A 16,846-nucleotide genomic window follows, 5' to 3' on the forward strand; every position below is an offset into this window, starting at 1 on the left:
GTGTGGGTATAACTACCCCCGTGGTGTGACCTATAGGTATAGACCGTATGGTGCGAGAACATGCAAGCAGACTGCTGCACTGTGGTCCACTTCGGTCCTGGACCGCTACACTGGGGTCCACTTTGGTCCCGGACCGCTACAGTTGGGTCCACTTCGGTCCCTGACCGCTGCACCGTGCTCCACTTCGGTCCCGGACCGCTGCACTGTGGTCCACTCCGGTCCCGGACCGCTGCACTGTGGTCCACTCCCGTCCCGGACGGTCGCATGGGGTCCGCTTTGGTCCCGCACCAGCTTGGACGCTGTCATCAGAGGAGGCAAAGCATGGCTGACCTTTTTCGTTAGCCGTTCGGCTACGCTTGGTATTGACCATGTTCCGGCTGTTGGATCTGCAGCCTGTTACCCAAAATGGCTTGGAGCAATGCAAGTCACAGGCCATCATCCCAAGCGGCATATTACGCCAATAAGCGAGCTATAATTTGATCTCTGGCATTCTGTCCCGACGGTCAGGTCACAGTTTAGAGGCAAGCGGAATTTTTCCGTTGCGGTGCAGGGCACGCGGCCATTGGCTGGCCAGGTCACGTGACCCCTGGCCTGGGGCACGGCCGGCCAGGTCAACCGCTCAGTGCGCGGGCAGTGGGTGAGGTGGTGGCGGCGGCGGGGTCTGCTGCGATGCCGGGAGCGCGCGAGACCGAGGTGCTGGTGCCAGACGGCACCGGCGGGCGGCGCCCCTCCGGCTACGGCGCCTGCCCAGACGATGACCTCGGCTCGCAGGCCGACACCGAGTCGGGCAGTTCCAGTGAAGACCCGTACTACAAGCCAGGTGGGTGCGCCGCTTGCATGGCTGCTCCGTGATGCACACTGACGTGCATCGTCGGGCTATGGAAACTCCTGAGGTTTTCCAGATGTAATTCATGAGCTGGTGAACGTGCGTGCTGAAATTTTCGGTATTTGGATTTTACCATTTTCACAGCCAATTACCGCCGTTCCGGCGAGTCCCATTAAACCTAGTCTGCGCAGGAGGCGGGGCAGATTGCCCCCTCCCCAGGCCTCTGAGGGTGCTGAACTATTGAGATGATTATGAAAACCAAGTGCCCTTTATTTCTTGTCGCTGAGGCCAATGTTCCTGGAAGTGAAAAACTGATCGAGGCAACGTGGGGCAAAACCCATCATGTCTCTGGGAATTTGTGTACGATGCCGTCGTCCTGCTGTCATGTGACGCCCATGTTGTCGTGTTGTAATGTCAGGTTATTACTTAAAATGTCGCCCACTCGTTTAAGGAATGTCCTTGAGTTCCTTGACGTGCTTTCCACGTAGCAGCGTTTGCATTTCTTTGGACGAACGGCTTTTGCTTGGCAGGTCTTCTGCCCACCCGGTTACACAGTTTCGGAATGCAATTACAGATCGTAGTGTCCTCGGAATTACATGTGACAGTGATTAAGGTCGGGCGTGGAAGGGAATATCGTGCCAGCGGTTTTCTGTTACCATTTTTAGCTCCCGGATACACGGAGATCAATGCTGCTAAAATGGTAAGCTTCCCGAATGAGTTCAGGGCGGCCAACGATAAACCTAATACCACGACTTGTTTGCGGTCCTGAAGCAGCAAAAGGCCAGAACCATGATTAATTTACGACTGCCATTTACGATGCATTACTTATTGCCTCTCCTCCATGTTGTGTCTGGTAAATATCACATTTTGGCCTACATCGCCAGCACGCGTCACATGATATATCATCGGTTAATTAACAAAGCATAATAAATACAAGTTAAATGGTAACTCGTTGCAGTCACGTCGCTAAATGGCCTGTCACACCATAACAGAGATTGGTATAAACCACTTAAGTCTAGCTCTTATTACCTAGATAACTACCTAAGTTACCTAAGCATTACTAAGTTACCTAAGATAACTTGGTCAACAATATTGATACTGAAAATGTTTACCAACGCATGAAAAATTTTGAATGAAATGGACGAAGGCATGGGTGTGGGAACGGGAGGGGGTGGGAGAGGGCAAGAGGCCAAGTTCCCCTACTTTCAGGGTGGGTGGCCTTGTTACATTCATTGTTTCACCCCTGTCTTTCAGAATGTCTCTGTTTCGCTTTTGTTATGCTTGGCCTAGGCGCGTATGTCGCTTCGTCCCAGTCAGTTAGCAATCCCCCTCAATGCTCACTGGATAACATTACGTAATGTTGTAAATGACAAAACAATTTGCTATCATGCACAGCAGACGAATGACGGCATTTTGGGGTAAACTCCGGCACAGTCCAGTAATCAAATATACGCTCTGTCTGTAGTTATAGCCTTAAGTCTTCTGCCCGCCCACTTACTGTGCCTCCAGGCTGGGTTCGTGATGTTCAAGATGCATATTTTGTGGGCGTTTGGCGCGGTCCGGCATTTTAGAGAGAAAGGCTGAGTGCCTCATAAATACCGATGTCTCCAGCATGAATTCATAAAACCACTACGAACCTGAACATTGTGCGCGCCATTACGCTGGATGAAAATACCAGACGTTTGTTGGAATGCTCACGAGGACGCGAGCGTTTTCCGTAGGCACCATTATTCGCACACTTGCCTGGCGGGGGTAATGCAGATGAAAGTAAGCATTGTGTAGTCGTTTATAGTCTGGCTTTTCCGGAAAAAGGTGGGCGCTTCATGGTCATAATGCTGTATATCATTTTTACGCCGTTTGTGAACGTCCATAAAAAGTATGGGGCTTTCAACCCAAGCCTGACTGAACCGAGTATAGATCTTGTGGTGTCATTGCTTTATGCCTGCTGTTCCATGCTGATTGAATAATCGGTACCTTTTGTTCATTGTGATTTTCGCCTCTTCATTGTGCTTATTGCGTCTATCAGTAAAATCGTTTTGAAACCGTATTAGGATCTCAGTCTTGATATTCCGTGTGACCGTAGACTCTAGGGCACTTTCAGTACATACTGGTAAGTGTTTCAGCCTCATCTTTACAGAAAGTGCGTTTATCATCGTCCTTCGCCTTAATTACTTTCAGATATCTGTTGGTTGTAGGGATGCAACTGGTAAGAGTAAAGTAAAAAATTCTGGTAGTGTTGAATGTGTGGCATTTATGACTTTTGTCATGCTGTTCTCCTCGAAACATCCTATGTTCCCTACGAAACATCCTGCGTCCCATTTCTCATCCTGGCGTTCGTTTTCTCGACGTATGCTACTACGTTCAGACCGTATGTATGTATCATACGTTAATCGTGAAAATGCTGGATGGTTCATCACAAGATTTCTTCTGAATGGCAAGACGGGTTTTGCAATCACAGTAGACGATTTTTTTGACACACTGGGGAAGACTTCACATCAAGCCATCTAAGGTTCGCTTTGTATGAAGCTTTTACTTGTTCTCGTCTCCTAGGTCAATCGGGGACCTTTTCGGTCCCAGTCGCTGATAACCGTATGATTACATTTGTGTGGTTAGAGAACCAAATAGTTTCAAAGAAAATTTGTGTCATACGTGGAAAGTAGTCACGGTTGAAACATTTTAATTCGGTGGAAGTCTTTTGCATCTTTTTACCTCCGACACACAATATGTTCTAACAGAACGGTAATTCATTTGCTGCTATGTGTGCCGAGACTGCATTCACAGTAAGTAGTTTCTACAGCCATGTAAGTCTCAAACTGCATTTAAACGCCTATATGCCACCCATGCGCAATCCACCGTGTTCGAAATTTGGAATTACTTCGGCACGTTTTATGGGGTTTTGCTTGCATCCCCACAAAAAGGAATAGAAAAGACGTTGAATGTGCTTCAAAGTTTTAAGGGGTGGGCTTGGTAACGCGGTGAGCAGATGAACTGGGATCGGTTTGATAACGCGGTGAACAAATGAACTTAGAAATACGTAGGGTCTTTACCACCGTAAGCTCTCCTAAAGCAGTGAGCTTTCTCCTACGCCACTGGGTAAGCTCTTTTTCTATATGCAGCAGCTTTGGCCCGATGTTAGTTTGCGTTATGTTAGTGATACTGCCTGAAAACGTTATCCCCTAGACCTCCATCTGGTGCACATACGTAACACCGAGGCTGTTCTCAATGTCCCCTTGTAATGGCGCGTTAATTGTAAAGCATGACATGTTTTGTACGGTTGGCATCAAACTAGAAAACGACAAGTGTTTTTAACGTGTTTAACGCGCCGTCAAGCCAAGCAGATCATATATCAAGAGAATACCGTGTCGTTTGCATACTGCGATATTCATGCTTCAGTGTTCTCTGCTACCTGAATGCCGCTTAGTAGATTAAATTGCAATATTTGGCTGACAAGCACATGACTGCAAGGCTGAAAAGACGGTCCGAGGCTGGGTCTCCCTGTCGTATGTCGCATTTAGGTAGATTTTATCGCCCAGGCATCCCGTGAGAGTTATTCTTGAAAAGTTTTCAGAATTCAAATGCAATAGATTAATCAAAGTTCTGAAATATGCTGCAAAGCCGCATTTTTTGGGCACCGTAGAAACACAATCCCATGATAATGAATCCAACACCACTTCGAAATCAGCTGACATGATCAACCCAGACTACTCTTTTAATGACCATCTGCTAATTACATCAGATATCAAGCGCGTGTTTCTCCAATATATCGTCCCTTGATGTTTGCCGTTTGACATGGATAATATCGTCCCGTTTGACATGGATAAACGAGCGTACCTATGACGCAGCTGCGGCCTGGCTGCAATTGCGGCGGACATAATTTTGAAGTCGACATTTAGCAACGTGATTGGGCTCCACGGTTTTACGTCATCAGGTGGCTTACCAGCTTTCGATCACTGCTATGATGCCCTCTTCGTGAGGCCTCGGTGTGCTATGCGCCTAGGGAAAAGAGCACTAAAGCCTCCACGGAGGAATGGTCCTAATTTGTTCCAGAAGTATTTGAAGAAACATGATGTTTAACCATTCGAACCAGGTTATTTTTCTTTTTCATCTTTTGCAGTGATTCTGTAAACTCCTCAGAGGACGATGGCTGATCTAGGGAGCATGCTCTCTTCGGCATCTAATGATGTGCTTTTTCATCAAGAAATCTATCGAAGTCTTATGGTGTGCGATGCGCCTTGGTGTACTTTTAAAGATCCTAAGAGAAAGGTTTAAGTATTGGTCAGCTTCGTGACATTTTTGTTCACGAATCTCAAGAACAGACACCAATTGTCTCATGACACTTTCTTTTCCAAACTTAGAAAATATTTGGAATGTTTTTCACCATCTTCATGTCACACGGTTCTAGATCTTGCGATGAGCCCATCGATTTTAGGCTCCAGCGTTTTCAAGCTATTTTTCACATTCACGTAAGTGGAATGCATTTGCTTCCGATTTTATGCGGTAATATTTTGCGTGGGCATTGGCCATGCGGATAATGAGTCTTATTCCCTTTCATTCATTTATTTTGCTTTTCGTTTAGAAAACCTTACAGTTTCTCCACAGATCATCATCAGATGTGTTCTGTTAGAATAAATCATTGATGAAAAATTGGACATCTTTACAATTACGAATGTCCGGACAAGGAATTTGTGGAGTAAACGGATAGAGCATAATGTTCTTCTGTTTGTTCGATGCAGTGGCCTGCCACGTTTATGTATTCATCATCATTAAGGAGCGAGTCATTAAATTTTCATGACCCGCGACCTCGCTGCGACTCGCCGGCCTGCAGACTCATTTATGTGGTGCTACGGTCTGTTCGATAGCGAGGAAATAATAATGAACATTATGGCATGGACCTGACAAATGGTAACTAACGAAAAACATCTAATCTGGCTGCCTTGTTGGGAGCTGATTTAGTCCATGTGAATTACCGTTCGTTGGCTTTATGATGCCTCCACAGATTTACAATGTTGTGTTTATCGCAAACTGAAATAAACTTCCGACTGGCGCTAACGCTGTTTTCGCGGACGTAATTAAAGCTGTCTTTTTCTGAATCCATAATAAAGTTGAATTCTCCGCCAATAATAATTTGGTCGCGGGAATTTGCTCAGAATGTCTTCTAAACAGGCATAGAATTGTGGTTCATCCGGATGAGGGCCATATCTGCATCCAAGCACGTAAATATTGGCGCAAAGCTTGCATCCTAAGCTAACATAATTGCCTCTGTCACACGCGAACTGGAACCGAACGTCATGCTGACGATTTCTATAAATAAGAAGGCGTTCCTTCACTGTTGCTTGTATAAAACGCATGGTATGAAACGCCTTTCCAGAGAACATAAAAAGGTTATTTTATCTTTTAAGGAGAGTGTACCTTGAGGGAAGAGGATATCACAATTCATATTTCTCAGGTATCGCACTACGTCTCCACGCTTAAATTAGCCTGCCTAAGCCTCTGACGTTCATGGAAATAACGTTCAAATTAGTAATTTTGATTCCCCAAATTCAGCCGCATAAGCATCAATGTGACAGCACATTTGTAAAGCTGCACTCGTTTTCTTGGCTGTATGAGATTCCACTGTAGCAGTATGGTATATATGCGTGTTTGTGCATGTTTGTGTTAAATGAAATATATGTGCGTGTTTGTGTGCGCACGTGTGATCGTGTGTTGGCGTAGTTGGGTGTATCACGATGTCACGGACGAAAACACGCTTGACCAGCGTTCCTACAATGGCCGTCGGCGGCGACACGTGACTTTTGACCATGAACACGCTATATAAAGACTAAAAGATTAGGTAGATTAAAAGATTAGATAAAGGTGACCTTAGCGTCACGTCAATTGTGGCCTTAGACTTCATGGCCGCCAGAAAGCATACACTTTAGCGCTCTTTATAAATATCATTACTGAACAATTTATTACAACGCAGTGTGCTAAACAAAAATAACGAGGACAACACCACATTCAGGAGAGCTGCAATGAAAGACACAAAAACGTTTCGAGAAATAAGGACGAAATTCCTAGGAGCAATGCATCAGCAACTGTGCTCAATGAAAGTGTACTGATATTTGGCAGAATGGCAGCGACCTGCTACGGCCAGTGCAGGCCACGATCCATGAACGTCCGAGGGAAAAGACTCAACGGAACAGCTGCGCCAGCTGCCGCCACAACGACACATGGCACGGTAGCTAGGTCACTGGAGCTTCCGCAAACTGAAACCGGCGCCGGCAGCCGGCGCAAGCAGTACACAACGACCGTTGGATAATTTTGGACCGCCATGCATCGAAACACTCTATGCCTTTAGCACGGTAGCATGCTTGCTAAATTGGGATATATAGCTCAAGATTGCGTACTGACAGTAATAAAAAACAATACATAAGGAAAGACGAATTACATGTTAAACGACATTTAGAACGGATGAAATAAAGTAGAAAAATGAAGAGGCAGTGCGGGCAAACCTAAGCGTATGTACAGAACACAGCGTTTACACATTGGAAATAATTAAACACTCTTACGAACCAGCAGGCTCCGCTCCAGCCCGCGAAGATCAAGTAGCTGTCGCTGCATGACAGACGCCCCACTCTTGCGACGACCGCCCGCCTAAGTGTGGTGGGCGCATCTCCGGCGGACGTGGTAGCCACCAGCGTCAGGGCAGACGGCGAGCCAACTGCCGACGATCCACCGGCCACCAGCTCCGCAGACATACACCCGCCCAACGAAGAGCCTGCCGCCAGCACAGCAGCAGCGGCCACAGCAACACACGCGGACCCGGGTGACGAGGCTCCAGACCGCAGCGCAGCTGCAGGCACCAGGCGGGCCAGCCGGCGTAGCAGCGGTGGCCGCTGGGCTGGCCGGCGCCAGACCGCAATTATCCTGGGAGCGCGCCTGCAGAGCCAGGCGCCCGGCCGCAGACTGCGCCTGAGGCGTACCACGCGTAATGCTGTTCAGCTGTTCGTAGAGTGGACCCTTACGGGCGAGGAATCCTGGAACCTCTTGAACAGCAGAATGCCGTTCTACATTCAACTTCCCCAGCTTGAGCTGAGGAAATTGATTGTAGATGGCCTGCTTGTTTTTCGTGAGACTCGTTGAGGCTACACCCTTTTCTTGGGGTCGGATTAGTTTTTCATTTTTGTTGGCTGGTCGAATAATTCACTGTGCAGTTTTCCGTTGTTTAAGGCGCAGATCACGGTATTATTTCTCGGCAAGCCATGCATGACAGAGAAATCGTCCTCATTCATAGTCTTGGCCGGGAAACATTTTCGTAACGTTGAAATTGCCATATTCTGAATATCCTCTCCCTGACGCTGCTTACCGAAACGTTCACCCGTCACGATAAGGTTGACAGAACGACTGGCATTCAAGCTCTTCAGCTTGATTGGCGTACGCACCTGGCTGTTTTTTGCACTCATTCAGGTCTTTCTCCAAGCTTTTGATATGCTGGTCCCGTTCAAAGACTGCGCTCTCCAGTTTTTCAAATTTGGTCTCGTATGACGACAGCGTTGTCTCCATTTTACCCCAAAGGCCCAAAGCGCTGCCGATGGATAAATCCATCATTGCCTTGAATTCGTAAAAAATGTACCAGTTCTTTTCACATACATATGACTGTTGCGATGATGTTATTCGCTTTCTCTCGGACTCGGGCGATTTAGTCACTTCACCGACGGAGCGCTGCCGCTTCCGCTCAATGTCTGGTGACTGGTGCACAGGTCCTTCCTCCGTGTCGCTGAATGCAGATTCCGAGGCTGACGTTCTCGTAGATCCGGTGCATTGTCACAGCAACCTCACGCTAAACGTCCCGATCCGTGCACCACGAACTCCGCTAGCCTCGCCGCATCGAACCTGGACCGCCCGGAGCAACGCGGAGCGGGGCGCTGAGCGTCCGACCCGGCCGAGGTCAGAGTCAATACTTCGTTGGTGTCTGTTCGCTTAAGTTTATGTTAGCGGTATGTCCCTGTGTTTTGGTCTTTCTCGTGGTTATCTTGCATGTTTTGCTGCGACAACATATCTTCTTCGTTGAATTTGCCTTCTCGTCTGCGGTACTATTCTTACGTTATTCGATGTTCAGCCTTATGCTCTTCATAACTAGTGGAACCGTCTAAAAACCTGTGCTATGCATCACAAAAGCGATTCATGACGGAGGCATGCAACCAACGCATTACCACTGTGTTAGCCAAGGGCCGTGTGTTGATGCGGCAATGCATGCGGACGCACTCGAGACACGGGAATCCCTTATGTGATATTGTGTTGGCTTTGAACGCAACATGGCCTACTGCGGTGGGAGGTGGTTCAGTAACGATGTACATATCTGGGTAACCAAAAAGGCGGCCAAGAACAAGTTCGACAAGTTCGCGTGCGTCTAGCGAAAAACAAAACACAAGAGGATTTGAAGTCCTAAAAAGGGCATAACTGAACTGCAGGGATTGATATCGAAGTAAGTGATAAAATGAGTTAGGATCCCATAGAAATATGGGATAGTTCCTTTCTAAGGAATGTTTCACATTTGACGATGTTGAAGAAGCATCAGCTATAATGAAATAAACTCAGTTATAACGATTGATATATTTTTAAGTGAGGAACTGCTCCAGACAACACATTTTCCGTTTAGTGAATGTTCCCATCAATACGGCATTGTTTGATTGCATCTTGGAAGGATTGTGTGACTCTGAAGTGCTGCCAAAGTAGCCATTCAAAATTGCTGCCCTAGCGCTTACTTGCAATACTTCGAACTCTTATCAAACTCCTAACTTATGTTAAGTGAGGATGCGTTCCAGGGAAGGATGTTGTTTCTTAATCACATTTGAAAGGAGATTAAGTCGGCCCTCCCTAAACCTGGTCCCTGTACCCCCCTCCCTGTTCCAGCTTCGAAAAGAAAGTGGGTAAAACCCGGGGAAAACCCGTTTGATAACGTATTTTGGAGGTGTCTTGCGACATTTATCACTGCATATCTCCCCAGCACATTTTGCAGCCTTCATACCTGTTTCTGGACATCTCGAAGAAAGAGAAAAGTAATGTTAACAACTCTGGTAGCGTCAATAACCGAACAACACTGCATGTTATCGCAGCAGAATTAGTATAAAATGAGACCCAGGTTAGGAAGAAATGTCAGTTATAGGGAAAAGGCAGATACAATTGATGCTAAATACATGGTGTAACGGTGTAGGTAAACGTACCGTGCACAAACCGCTTAAGAAGATCAACAATAGCCGATCCACAAGCGTGCTTATCATGAAGGAACCAATCGACCAGTCATACTTCTGGATGGTACCACATGCCAATCCTACGGGGCCAGCAAACAATGACTCTCTATGCGATGCGCTGCAGTAAAAAGCGATTTCCAGGACATGGTGACTTGCCACGTGCGTGTAATTAGCACCCTTTTCTGGAGGCTCGTATTTTCAACAAAAAAATATCCGAACCCTTTGAATGGATGGATTTCAGGGATCAGAGCTCACGCCAAGCAGTGCTTGTTGTGTAAGCCCTGACCCCTACCACCCGATCGCGCAATTCCATGTCAACGGTAGACTTTGGTGGCGAAAGCTTAACGTGCCGCGATGCCCGGCACGGCCCGTCCTGCCCTCTGACGTCAACTGACCTTCAGCGCGACCGCTGCCACCGGCCGCAGGCCATACCTGTCAAGGGCAGATAGCGAGCGCCTTAAAGCAACTCGAACACACCCCGCCACGGGTGGGTGGATCAGAAGACAGACGCTTTAACCAACTGAGCCACTGGGAAGGACAAATTATCTGACGAACATTTACTCGGTCAAGTGAAAAATTATCAAAGAGGCCAGAGTACCAGCACAGACGAAGTACCAGTGCCAAAGTGGAGACGGGGCCGCGCTACGAGTTGGCGGGCCAGGTCGTCGCTAAACACTTTCTTCGGTGCTCCAGTCAATAGCGCGACGTCTCCAGGATATTCAGAACTTGGATCTGGTGTAAGTTTGCAAAACTGCAGAAAGCTACCAAAATTATCTGTGGATAATTCCACACTTTAAGCCCGTCGGACAGACTTCACCGGGCATCAATATTCGTTATTTCATTGTCGGTAACATACTCTGTCTAGGTTTTGGTGGCCATAGGATCGGTCAGAAATCACGAAAATGCCAACGAGTGCTGAGCCAAGCTGCAGGCAATCTCGTGTCATTGGCCAGTACGCAAATTTCACCACCAAACCCTGCTGTTCGGCACGCATTGCCTTCTCTGGAACGAACAGTTTTTGAGTATCATGTATCGGACAAGGAGGGCTTTTTAGTGCTCCGTGCCATACGCTCGGAGCATGGGATCGCCAGCAACATGCTTGATAGTTTTTGGCATTCTAGTCGTTTGACGTGCCGAAAGGGCACAGTGGTCTAGATGGGGGATATGAAGCTATGTCAGTGGAAAAGGGTTGATGAGCAGGGCATTGTATGCCACTGGTTGGGAAATCTTGTACATTTCGTAACATTTATGGTTTTCGGTGACCTCTGAGCTAACAGAACTTCAGCACATTGAGGACAGGGCACGCCATTGTTTATCATATAAAGTATGACGCCTTCTTCGGGGCGATCGGTCACTAAGGTGTTACCCACGAACCTGATTTCGGCAGCTTTTGCATTTTTTTGGCGACTCTTGGCCAAACCAAAGGCAACCGGATTTTGGGAAAAAATGATTGTCCAACTACTGTGCATCGGGTGGTCAAGAGGCGGTGGGGCTTGGTATCATGGGCTCGGAGGAAAGGCTCGTTAACAAGCGTCTTTTGTCCCTGTTCATGATAGGTCATTAGCCGTCGGCCACTAAGCAAGGCATACCACCTGTAAAATCTAGCGATTTCTGGCAGAAGCCGTCTCGGCATAAATCTTGTGAGACGGAGCAACGAAAGATGCGACCATGCAACGGAATCATTCGTAGTCAACATCCAAAAAAATTTTGTGAATGCCTTGACCACAAAAGTCGTACGTTTCAATTAGTGTAAATGTACTGCTCTTGGCCTGGATGTCCAGGAGTATCGTCCAGAAATATTCCAGCAATACTGCTTGTAAATAAGCACCAAAGCACTTGCTTAGTGAGCTCTCGATCTGACATTGTCCTAAATGACTGTCATGGCATATCTGTAAATAAGGCATATGTATGTCACGTCTATTTGTACGGATTCTAACGGAGTCTGGCTCATTCAGGTTTGGTATTACCAGTATGGTGGCATAAGCTCTGTCGTCATTTCGCTCGTCCCACGTCGAGTAAAGCTTCATGCTAACTACTTCTGATTTACATATCATGGCTCAGGGCTTTCGCTCTCTTGGTTCTATGCTGTTCTATCTCGTACTCAATAAATATTTATAGGCTAGAAGAGGCTCACCACGCCAACGTCACGGGTTCTGGTTCTCTATCTCGGCTATCTTTCAGTCAGCCGTCTGTTGACCTTGCCACAAACACCAGTGGTGGTCGAGGTGGCCTGGGAGGTGTGCCTGTCCACCTTCACGCCGCTCGATTAGCTGGACTGATCTCACACCAATCTCATTCCGTTCACACAGAAAGCGACCAGGAGTATGTCACGAAGAGACGGAAGCCTAAGTTCACCTGGCGTCAGCTGGTCTTCCTCGGCGCTCTGGCCTCGATCACGATGACATCGTCTCTGTCGCTGTGCATTTTCCCTCCGTTCTTCCCCAAAGTGGTACGTTTCCTTCCTGGTAAGTTTAACTTGAGATCGATGTGCGTGGCTGCAGGAGGTTGTCATGTGTATTTCACCTCTGAACGTAATCTGCTGACGTGGGATCAAGCGCTGTCATAATCAGTCTATTATTTTGCTGCTTCCTTTCACTGACCCGCCAGCTGCTGGAGACAGTGTTTCCATCTGTTGATTTCAGTAGTTCGGCCTTTCTTGTCTGGAAAGTTATCATACTGTGTCGTGTGTTGACGTGTCAGTTATGTGCTGTAAGGAGCAGTCAACTAATTTTGCTTGCGCTGCACCACGACACTGCAAGTGATTTCTTTGTCAACAACATGTGTGTTCTTTCGATAAACAGTCAAGCATTTTGCCGCTGCCTTTAGCTTTAAGAGTTGATAGGTAATAAATGGGAGAGCAGGTGCATAAAAATCGTCAGTGAGCCTCGTGTTTGAAATTATTTCATCAAATGCTAGACTTTATGGTCGGATGCAGCCGAAAACCTGCTTTCGTAAATAGATAGCAATTTGTGATTTGACCTAAGTCCACATCCCACCGTTTTTGTTTGCCGATTTGGTTATTGAAGAAGGTCATCATTCACCCGACAAGAATTTGGCGCAGGTTTGTTTTTAGGTGGCTTCCGAGGAAGGCTAGTGGCACTGGCGGTGCTGCCAGATATGGCGCTCTTTCGCCGCAGCTTAACGACGAGGTCAAAATACAGAAGATGTAGGTCCTCCAGTGTACAGCGTTTGTTCAGGCGTAAGCGAGCTTCTTGAATATCATGTTTTGCTTATTCCAGAGGAAATAGTTTGACAAATATTTTGTGAGGAGTATCCCCGTTAAGCCGCGCTCGAGGACCCCTTAAAGAAGGAGAGCGCGACACACTGTTTTATAAAGCGCCAAACACTGTCTGTGCCATATTAGCGCACAGAGACCGGGCGGCAACCGGGGCTCAGACCTGCCCCACCACCGATAGAACCACAAAAGGACCATGATGAGACGATGCCCCCCCCCCCCGTCTCGCTGGGGGCGCTAACCTTCCTGCCACGACGCCCCCACCCCTTCCCCGTTCGAAGCCTTCAATAGGTTTTGAATTCTCCCAAACAAAAACCCACAGTGTTCGCACAGACGGTAGAAATATACAAAAACCAACCGCAGCACAGTTAATTTTTTGGTTTTCAGAGCATCTAGTGGAAAACTTCAATCGATATGTTTCTGGGATCAGATTTGGACCCCTCGCTAAGTACGCTGGTTGTGTAAGACCTGACGCGATAATCCCATTGTAAAGTTTCAGGCCAACAGCAGACTTTCGTGCCGAAAGTTTACGCGTAGTTATGCTGAACCGGTCACGACTGTCCCCTTTGCCGCCCCACCTGGCCTTTTGCGCGGCTTCTGCCCCGGCTGCGGGTCATCTCAGTCAGGGATAAGAAGCGAGCACGTGAAGCGATTCGAACCCAACCCGACCCTGGTAGGTAAACTTGGAAGGCTCCATCTTTGAAATAATTGTGCAGAATGTTTTTGGCTTCGCATGTTCTAAGGAAACTTCCCGGAGTCCCACAAGATTGTAAATGCACTGAATGCGGCCTTAGGTATACGCCTTGTCTAAAAGGGTATTTCTTCTATTAAATGATTACTACTTTATTGTTTTGTACATTCGGATCGCCTGATAACGTCCGAAATTTTCAAAACCGTGTAGTTCAACGTGGATATTGTGATGATCTCATCACGGTCAAACGTGGTTATTGCAACAAAATGTTGGCGGAAGGTTATTTTCAGCCGCAAAGCCTCCCCAGACTAACTTGCGAAGAACCACCGCAGCCATCGCGGATAACTGGATCCCCGATGGCATTGCGAGTATCCATGTGACGCTGCACCCTGTTTGTGTGAGCGCCTGACCGCGGCCGGCGCCCCGCCTGACCGCGGCCGGCGCCCCGCCTAGCTGTGACCTCCGCCCCGCCTGACTGCGGTCGTGCCCCGCCTGACCGCGGCCGGCGCCCGCCTGACTGCAGTCGGCGCCCCGCCTGACTGTGGTCGGCGCCCGCCTGACTGCGGTCGGCGCCCCGCCTAGCTGTGACCTCCGCCCCGCCTGACTGTGGTCGGCGCCCGCCTGACTGTGGCCTCCGCCCCGCCTGACCGCGGCCGGCTCCCCGCCTGACTGTGGTCGGCGCCCGCCTGACTGTGGTCGGCGCCCGCCTGACCGCGGCCGGCTCCCCGCCTGACTGCAGCCGTCGCGCGTTCGCAGGCCGAGAGCAAGGGCTTCAGCGCCTCAGTGTACGGCGCCATAATCGGCACCAACTGCTTCGTCTCGTTCGTCGTCACCCCGTTCCTCGGCAAACACGTGAGACGGGACCGAGGCATCGCTCATCGCGCATCGCGCACCGGGCAGCGCACATCGCGCATCGACCGAGACGGCGCCCAAACCTTTGGGTTCAGGCCATGTGTGGTATTTGTTAGTTTGTGGTCTCCTGCTTTGGTGCATTCGACATGCTAACTTGACGTTGACATTGTGGTGTAGATGATGGGTCCACTCAAGTTTAAGTGATTGTTGAGTTGCTAAAATGCAAATGAGCAGCCATGACGTGGTGATGTCAGGCTTGGGTTGGGATGCGGGTCAACATGGAGGGCTGTAAAGGCAAAACCTGAAAAGGCATGCTTGCAAGGAAATTTTCAGGGGCTGAGGCGACATGCACGGCTGATTTAATCATAAAGATAGACAGTGGTTATCATTCGTTATATAACGATGATGGTGATTTATTGCGCTCCGTTTCATTAAAATATTTGTACGCTCATTTTATATCGGCGATGATTGTCAAGGCCACAGTCACCCGTGGGCATTGACTGTCTCTCTGATGTTACTGACCTTTCATGTCCGTTCAGGTAAAACGCATTAACGTGAAATAACACCATTAATGCCCACATGTCGAAAAACGCCACTTCAGTCGTGAACAGGATGAAGCGTAATCACGACAGCTATTACCGGTGCAAAACGTCAGGTTATGTGGTGTGATTGTGTGGGGTGTGCGCCCTCGTCCTCGCTGTTTTCCGAGCTCTGCATGTGACTGGGTGCCGGGGGGGGGGGGCGTCACGTGACTGCGGGTCTCCCGATTCGCCGGGGGTCAAGGGTCGGCCGCTGAGGCGCCGGCAGGACCCGACACTCGCAGGTGCCAGTCGGTTTTTGGACGAGTCCGGGCGAATACAGGCTACGTTGTCTTACAGGTTGCTAAAGTCAACCGAAGACAAAAATATAACCACAACATACAGCAGCATCTGGAGTATCACCAACTCTTCCCTGTCGAGATAAACTGGACGATTACTGGACATCACGCCTTACGAAGCCTACCTCTTTGCCATTTCTCCGCATCCTCCGCATTCTCCTCACCAAGATTGTTTTCATTCCATCCGTACCACCCTTCTGTTCTTCCACAAAACCGTTATTTTATCGCGCGTTTCGACGGTACAAGAAAAGGTATCCATGAAATGCGTGTGCCTCAAAGTATATATATATATATATATATATATATATATATATATATATATGTGTGTGTATGTTTAAAAAGTAAGGTGACGTTTCATGCTCAAGAGTATGTGAACCACTGAAAGAACGACGTTCGTTTGTTTGTTTACAAAAAAAAATGTGCTCGCCTTTGATTGTGTAGAACACACATTTGCTGAGCACTTCATCTTGTAGGCTTTGCATTAACGTCTCAACTCATCTATTGTGGCTGAACCATTATTGATAACATCGTCGGCAACTCTGTACGAGCCCTTCCCGGTTCACACTTAACGTGTCTCAGCAGTGAAATGTGAGTCACTCACGGCCCTTAATCTTCCGTCCTTCATCCTCACATAAACGATGTGTTTACCGCTACCCACAGCCCGTTCGCAATCTTAAATCACTCGAGTGCGTAACTGCGATAACGCTCTCCCAAGCAGTCTAGCACCTCTGGTGTCTGTTCAGTGACCCCAGTGTGACCTGGTGTCTGTGGCAGTACCTGCAGTGTAGCGTCTGCCGCTCAGAGCTCGCCATCGCGGTATGCCGTACCTGTGTTGCAGATTGAAACGATCGGCCTCTCCTTCACGCTGGTCAGCGGCGTCCTGGCCAGCGGCGTGAGCGGCGTGCTGTGCGGGTAGGTCCACTGTCGCGCGCTGGTCACTGCCTGCTGCCCACTGGCGCTGCCCACTGCCCGGTGCTCACTGGTCGCTGTAGCGCTGTCACTGGTCACCGTCCACTGGTCACTGGTCGCTGGGACGCTGTCACTGGTCGCTGTACACTGGTCTCTGGTCACTGCCTGCTGTCCACCCGTCACTGGGCGCGGTGCCTACTGCCCACTGTGCTACACTCGCTGGTCA

At 48.5% G+C, this 16,846-nt stretch overlaps 1 protein-coding gene across 1 annotated transcript in view; it reads left to right on the forward strand.

The window, feature by feature from the left end:
* Positions 1 to 639: 639 nt before the first annotated feature.
* The window catches only part of LOC119089876 (MFS-type transporter SLC18B1), a 32,589-nt gene continuing 16,382 nt past the window's right edge, over positions 640 to 16,846 (forward strand). The window contains exons 1-4 of the mRNA XM_037212682.1: positions 640 to 820; positions 12,366 to 12,505; positions 14,739 to 14,834; positions 16,550 to 16,623. Of these exons, the coding sequence (XP_037068577.1) occupies positions 670 to 820; positions 12,366 to 12,505; positions 14,739 to 14,834; positions 16,550 to 16,623 (461 nt within the window). The 5' untranslated portion in view covers positions 640 to 669. The remainder of the gene's footprint in view (positions 821 to 12,365; positions 12,506 to 14,738; positions 14,835 to 16,549; positions 16,624 to 16,846) is intronic.

The sequence above is a fragment of the Pollicipes pollicipes genome, unplaced genomic scaffold (assembly GCF_011947565.3).
Source record: "Pollicipes pollicipes isolate AB1234 unplaced genomic scaffold, Ppol_2.1 Scaffold_3087;HRSCAF=3621_pilon_pilon_pilon, whole genome shotgun sequence".
Taxonomy (NCBI): Eukaryota; Metazoa; Arthropoda; class Thecostraca; order Pollicipedomorpha; family Pollicipedidae; genus Pollicipes; species Pollicipes pollicipes.